Below are 7,787 nucleotides of genomic sequence, written 5' to 3'. Positions count from 1 at the left end.
AAGCTGTCTTGGATGAACGATTGGGTTGACAAAATGAGAATTTACAGTGTGCAAAATTTTTATTTTGATTGCCAGTTATTTCCATGACACCGAGACAGAATTCTGCCCATTGAAATCGAGTTAATGAAAGAAGTGTGTTAATGTGAAGCTATATCGCGTTATCTCAGATGATACTGAAAACCGGCATTAGACGGTGCTAGAACATCATCGCAAGCACTCATGCACGCACCCACGCACGCACACACGCATACGAAGCATTAAACCCCATTTATTACTCCCCTCAGATTGGTGGGACAACCTAATTGCCAAAAGGTCTTGCTAGTCAGGCGTAGACCCGGGTTCGATTTCCCTCAAGGGTACTATGTGTGAAACTCACTTCTGGTGTCCACCGCCATGATATTAAGGGAACACTGCTAAAAGCGGCGTAAAGCAAAACTCACTCAATTCACCTCAAAGCATTCACGGTCATGGTTTGAGGAAGAAGAAGATATAATGCGCTGCAATATTACAGCAATATTACAATATTACACTTCACAAATTGTACATAAGTGGAATCGAACCCGGATCTTCGGCATGACGAGCGAACGCCTTAACAATTGTGTTACCCGTCATTCTGGTAACTCCGCACAAAGATGAGGTTGTGTTAATTGCTCAGCTTCATTGGACAATCATTACTGAACATCACCTACATGTTGATTACATCATCTCGCAAGGGAATATAGAGAAGCGTTCTTTAATCCTTTTATCGTTTTCGGTGTCGAAATTTTTTTTTATGCAGCCTAAGGAAAGTTTAAGCTGATATCCCGACAGCACAGACAAATGACTACTGTCACCTTATGACGTCACATGTGACGTCATTTTGTAAACTTAAAGCAACGAATTTGATATTTGAATGCTATTTTTTGCACTGATGGAATGAGCGAATGAGGGAGCAAGTCAGTAAGGTTTTACACCGCTTTGAGCACGGCTGGGGAAACCATGAGGGCAATCGAACCTGGGCCTTCGGCTTTACGAGCGAACGCTTTAACCGCCCACTGATGGAATGAAGTGAATGAAAAGATATGTTGTGAAGTAAAAAGTAATCTACAAGTAATCGACAAGTGATTTCAAAATTTAAACGGCACATTAACATTTATGACGTTCAACGAATGCACAAGGCAACGCAGTGTTCAAAGTAAAGTTTGACCGATAGCAAGCAACATCATGTGTGATAAGGTACGCGACTTTACACATCAGAACAGAACTATGTCCCTGTGTCAATCATAATAGCAATGATGCATCGATGAATACAGTCAATCAGATTTAGCACAAAACGATTGATGGGTGAGCGAGCGAGCGAGCGAGCGAGTGATGGACGGCAAACACTCACACGCTTCCTACAATGGCTTCCTCAACTGTAAAGAATATACAAGATTTGTGATTAGCATAACACATATGTGATCAATATAGAACTATTGCAGTGTATGCTTGATCGGCATATCAAACGAAGCTATTTGATGAACATATTTTCTGGGTTATATTTCTTATTCTTGAGTACAATGTTTCAGGGTAAACATGACGATGGGAGCAGAACAAACGTTGTAGAAAATGTAGAAAATTGTGTAATGTCTTCAGTAACTGTTTCTTGGATTCCTAGACACACATATTCGTTCGAATAATACTTGTTTCACATAACTACTACTGAAAACGATGCAAATCTGAAAACTGCTTGTGAACCAAATATATTATAATACTGAATTAAAATCCCCCATACATACTTCCAGTGTGCGAAATAGTTTCCATTTTCATTAGCCAGTCGCGACTATGAATAAAAGTTACTTGCCTACAAAATATTTCACTACTCCGAAATTTGAATGTATAAACTAGGCAAAAGATTACAAAAAGTAAGAATAGGATACTGTCGGTGTGACACGGATGCCATCATTAAGCAGCTGATACACATTTTTTTCAGACCACAATCTTGCGTGGTTTGAATGTTAATTAAAAACTTAACAAGTTAGAGAGAGTGATATATTTACACAAAGATCCCATGGAAATTCACTCGCCAATCTGGCCATGCACTGTGGAGATTTACTGGCCCGACTGGATTTTTACTAGTCACTGACAAGCGGACCAGTGGCTATTTCGCACACTGCATGCTTCGTTCGCTTTGTCAGAGTGTATGGGTTCCGTCATTTTCCGTATGAAAATAAAATACATGTTCTTGGTCTAGAAAAAGAAAAGACATAAAATCTAAAATTAATAATGTTAAAATGTCGAGGGGAGTTTCCAAAGAACAAATATTTGGCACTGGCTCAGAGTGGAATTTGTGAAACGACATGTCTCAAGAAATCACTCCATATACACATATATACAGTTCACACAAACATTGCAGCGTAACTATTCACTCTTGCAAAAACAAACCTAGGGACCGGCCATTTGATAACAGAAATGAAATGCTGAAGGAAATAATATCCGAACATCCTAAACCACCCCCATACACATCCACCCCCATAGAAACACAGAAAGAGAATAATAATAATACAAACACAAACCATCCAAAGAAAAAAACAACAACAAAAACTAAAATAAAAAAAATGAATTAAAAACAAAACAAAAACAAAACCCCAAAAAACCAAAAACAAACCACAAAACAAAACAAATCTAAAAGAAAAACAAACCAAAATAAAAAACAAAAAAAACAAACAAACAAAAAAAACCCAAAACAAAAAAAAATAAATAAACAACAAAAAACAAATAAAAAACCCCAACAAAACACTAACAAACGAACGAACAAACGAAAAAAAACCCCCAAAGACAATAAGAAGTGATACAAGTAAATACACTAATTTACACTTAGAATTAAACAGTTACCAAGTTACCAGTAATATATGCAAAAACAAAATTACGGATGAAGAAGATAACCTACATTCTTTCTTTGTAAATTTCTTTATCTCTCTTACACATTCTATAATGGCCGGTCCCTGTGTTATCATGAGCAGTTCAATAAAGGCAATTATTTAATGTCATTTTCAGTTTATCAGTGTAACCAAACACATACACAATCAAACATTTGGTCAGTCGGTGCCGAAACATCAAACAGGTTTCGCACGAAGACGACGGAATATGTATGCAGTAGGAAGATGGATTGTTCAGTGAATACTGAGTTCTGTCTAGTTGAGACAGTACCTGAGAGTTAGGCTGGTGCAGTGTATAGACGGCGTGCGACGTCCATATTTCGGAGGATCGAATGTTTCTTTCCACTTCATAACATATAAACAAAATGAAGCACACAAAAAGGTACACATCTGGTGTTATGGGATTATTAAAAAAATAAATCAAATCAAGTAAAAAAGAGGAAAAAACTTTTGACTGTAAATTGCACCAAGTGTCTACTTTCTTTTGTGCATCTGTATAATTACCATATCACGCCTGTAAATATCCAAGTCATGAACAGCAAGCTGCTCAAGCTTTGAGCTGTACGGCCCATGAATATTGTCATAATGTGACATATTGCTAAACAACATCAAAATAACGCAAAGTACTGACGTCGTCATGAGCTGACCTTTGGCTCGCGATCCCCTCACTGTGTCCTCGGTGAAGAAACACAAATGTCACAGGTCATATATATACATTGCCGTGTCATAATAATCATTTCCTTGAACCAATCACATCACATCACGTCAAATGACGTCACGCTGTGAATTGAATTGTTCATACTTTGAGAAGGTGTACGTCAATTCACCACTGTAGTATCGTCTTGCAGCACACTGCGTCCCCGCTGTGGCATAACCTTGTATATTCACGTCATGATTCAATGCATTTCTTAAACATGTATGAAACAGTGCATAACATACACTTCACATCCTCTAAATACAAATGAATTGGTACTGTTCGTGCCTCCGCATATCGTTCGCGAAAAAAGGCACATTGTCACATTAAGTGACCATATCCTTGATAGGGATGTCCTGCTTGTTAGTGAAAAAGGGAAGTTCTTTGGCATCTATAAACGCGCTCAGTGGTCTATTTCATGTCTAGTCCCTGCATTGAGCTAGAATATATTTCTGGCAAAAGCAGCTGCTAGACAGTGTATCACATTGGTCTGGCAGACACAAAGCGAGTTTTGAATGATCTGGATGAAATGTTCCATCAAGGTGTGTCACATGTAACTTGAATATAGTCCCTCTTTGACGACTACTCACGTACCTGGGAGACGATTAGACATTGGTATAGGAGGATCAAAGCGTGGTGGTTAAAACCTTTTATCTTTCTGGTTTTCCAGTCTTGACTTGACTCTGTTTGATTCTCGGTCAAACAACAAAGTTTTACTGCAAGAGTTCCACAATAATGTGCTGGAGAAAGGGCTAGAGATGGGTTACAGTCTTTCTCAAGGCGCATATCTGACCCCATTTTGTGCAATGCTGATCAGGGAGGAGGCGAGTTAACCCCGTGAGATCTATTTTATGACCAGTACAACAAATGGCGCACATCATCAGAACTTTATCTGCCCTTAGCAGGGGTGACATGAACCACAAATTGCACTTCCAACCTCTGAACAGAAGAGTTGGTCTTTGTGTTGATATGGACAACAATAGGAGTTATCTCCTCTTCTTTTCATTCCGAACCAATATTACCCGGAACACACTGGTTGATCCAGGGAATACAATTACGGAACAGGATACATGGAGTTATTTGGCCTTCTTTAGTGGAAGTATAGATCCGCTGTTGGCCCACTTGCACTGTCAACAGTATGGAGGCGACTTATGTCTGCTACCATAGTAGAAATTCACGTGTCGCTACGGAAGTTCAAAAGGAGTTATCTGCCCTTCATTAAATATGAACAAGTCTTTGCTGGTGCCTCTCATGTAGGCGGCGAACATGCTGAAGCCGCTCTGGCTGAGGACGAGGACGTCGCACTTACTCAGGATCTGCTGTTCAAGCAGTGCAGTCTCGAATCCGTCGCATGCATCCCTGTCGTCACGCTGACGGTCAATATGACGGATCTTTCCTTCAACAGTCAAAAGTCTATTTCCAAACTCTCGTCTCGCCATATCTCGCACTCTCTCGGCATCACTCGCTACAAAATACATGGTTTCTTTTCCGTACCCTTGAAGGAATTTCCACAGTTTCCGCACACTCTGTATGGAATTCACGTTTGCCTGATCTCCAGGAATGGTTGGGTTTCGCCCAATACGGACATGCGCACATACAAGTCTATTGTGAGGGGTCTGGTTGATTTGACCTAATGCTCTGTCGAGTTTCACTTTCATACTGCCGAAGGGTTTAAACAATAAATTCCAAACATGCCAAAATACCTTAGACTTGGAACCCGACTTAGCCCATTCCGGAAGCAGTTTTTTGTACTTGGGACGATGAGCTATAACCCCCGTGAAATCCATATTATCCCTTAGGAACACCACATCTTCCATGTGATTGTCGTTGAAGTCTCCTTCAACGAGGCTCTTTTTAAGTTCAGTGTCATCCATGGCGTTGATGTGGTCTGAAAACGGGAGTCTTAGTACGCTGTCGCTCACTGTCCAGTTGATTTTATTTGGAGCGAAGAAGTTGTCTAGTGGACAGGGGGACTGCATTCTGATACCGTACCTCCGTCGGGTCACTAACGATAGGATGAACACTCCCATTATCCCCCTTTGTCGATCCCCCAGTCCCCCACAAGTCGTTTTGCGATCACACAAATACACAAGGTATTTTTTATTGTTTGGCTGAGGGAGGTCGGGAAGAGGTTCCAGAAAGCTATCCGAGTCAGTTTCTCTCTCGATACTAAGCTGGGCAATACGTCTATGGATCTTGGCCTTAACTGGCTGCAGCATCATGTTTTCTGCACTGATCTCAGACTCTTTGGCACTAGTGGTGCCTGCGAATTTGCTAAAATTCAGGTGTTTGATCCAACCAAATTCTGAAACGATTGGCTTCTTTGCCGTGGATGGCTTCACGATTACTTCCGGTGACGTGACCTTGACGTGTGGGCCATACACATACCCTCCACGTGCCTGCCCAAACATTGTCTTATTGGTCCGATGAATGATAACATCATATAGATGTTGGGGGCCACTCTGTCCATGCCAAGTCCTGAAGGTCAAGGACGTCGGGGCAATAGCCTCGTTTCCGACTGTGTAAATGTAGACTGTAACTAGAATGACCAGGAGAGTAAAGAGTCCAAACACCGCCTTATAACGAGAGATCCACTCCATGCCTGAAACAAAGGAAAATATATATATTTAGGGATTTCCGGGTTGTTTTATATTCTGGGTTGGAACTGTAAAATTTGATTTGTTCCATGTTGCTATGATGAACAATTAGTTTAGTTAAAATTTTCTAATAAACTTGACTCGCCCTGCCTGTAGAATGACCTGAAAATGTGTCGAGACAAGAAACAATTCTTTAACTTGGGACAAATGAATCAGGTCTTTAACTAGAATTTAGGTAGGTCGAATTCGAAACATGAAAAAATACCATTCTAAATTATTTTAGTGATCTGTTCTGACAAGATGTTTCTACGTTCATGATAAACATTTCAAACAGAGTTTAACTTGGAGTGTTTTCTTGGAGGCTAAAAACAAACAAATCCAATGCTCAGATATGTTAGTTACATGTATCAAAGCTGTGTTCTGGACCTTAGGGGTTAGTGATTTCGGCAAAAGGGGTGGTGGGGTAGCCCAGTGGTTAAAGTGTTCGCTCGTCACGCCAAGTGCCGGGTTCGATAAACAACATGGGTACGGTGTATGTAATCTCATTTCTGGTGTCCAACGCCGTGATACGGTAAAATGAGTCAACAAAGTCAGGGAACCTGACCACCCGATCCTGTTAGTCGCCTCACACGACAAGCATAGTCGCCTCACACGACAAGCATGGGTTTCAGAAGACAATTCTAATCCGAATCTTTGCAGCTCATAAGTATTTTTTTTTTTTTTTACAAAAAACAACATTTTAACAGACCCATGCTATTTATGGGTATTTCAAGTCACTTCCTGAGATAAAAATGTTTTAGACAGGGAATTGCAAAGATGATATACTGAATAAAAAGGAAGATATAATTTACAGCGTTACGTGAATGAGTGACTTTAGTTTTACGCCGCACTCAGGAATATTCCAACTATATGGTGGTACAGCGTTACGGGGAAATGTCATAGCATTGTGATGTGATAAAGTTTATGACGTCATAGCATTGTCAGGGCATTGTACACCGTCAAAACGATATCTCATATAGACTACTAGGAGATATCATAAGAACTCACTGGAACAGAGTTTTGGATCGTAAATGAACTTTTTGTTTTTGAAAAATATGTTCACTTCAGAGACTAGTTGTTAGTCCAGTGAAACTGTGACACACAGTTTCATAAGCATATGTATATCCCCCAACGTATTAATCTGGTTTTGTTTGTCATAAGCTACATTAAATATCTGTACATATGTATGAGATACAAAGAATGGTTTTATCGTTTGAATATCGATGACCAGCTTCTTGCTGAAAGAAAATCACAGCAAAAACACATTGTGCTTAAATGAAAAATAAACGTTCCAAAAGTACATATGCACTTACCTTTCATCCGAAAGAAAGAGAGACTGAACCAGAACACGGACAACACAATAGCGTGAAACTGTAGTAGAAACGTCATCTTCTCCAATTGTGACGTCACAGGTTACTAGGCAACCAAGTATTTCTGCTTATGGCGTCATGGGTTACAATGCCCTTCCGTCCGTGACTATACAATAAAAGTGCTCGGTGAGCCTAAAGACACTGAGGGAAATCATGAATAACGAACTGTGTGACAAAACTTCTCACCCGA

At 40.1% G+C, this 7,787-nt stretch overlaps 1 protein-coding gene across 1 annotated transcript; it reads right to left on the bottom strand.

Annotated features, from left to right (window-relative positions):
- Positions 1 to 4,735: 4,735 nt before the first annotated feature.
- On the bottom strand, positions 4,736 to 7,616 carry LOC137259317 (uncharacterized). The gene is made up of 2 exons (XM_067796997.1): positions 7,541 to 7,616; positions 4,736 to 6,193 (listed from the first exon to the last, which is right to left on the bottom strand). Exons 1-2 carry the CDS (start codon positions 7,614 to 7,616, stop codon positions 4,776 to 4,778), a joined length of 1,494 nt encoding a protein of 497 aa, XP_067653098.1. The 3' UTR covers positions 4,736 to 4,775.
- Positions 7,617 to 7,787: the final 171 nt, after the last annotated feature.

This window comes from Haliotis asinina, chromosome 13 (assembly GCF_037392515.1).
Source record: "Haliotis asinina isolate JCU_RB_2024 chromosome 13, JCU_Hal_asi_v2, whole genome shotgun sequence".
Classification (NCBI taxonomy): domain Eukaryota; kingdom Metazoa; phylum Mollusca; class Gastropoda; order Lepetellida; family Haliotidae; genus Haliotis; species Haliotis asinina.
This window is presented reverse-complemented; position numbering and strand designations above follow the sequence as displayed.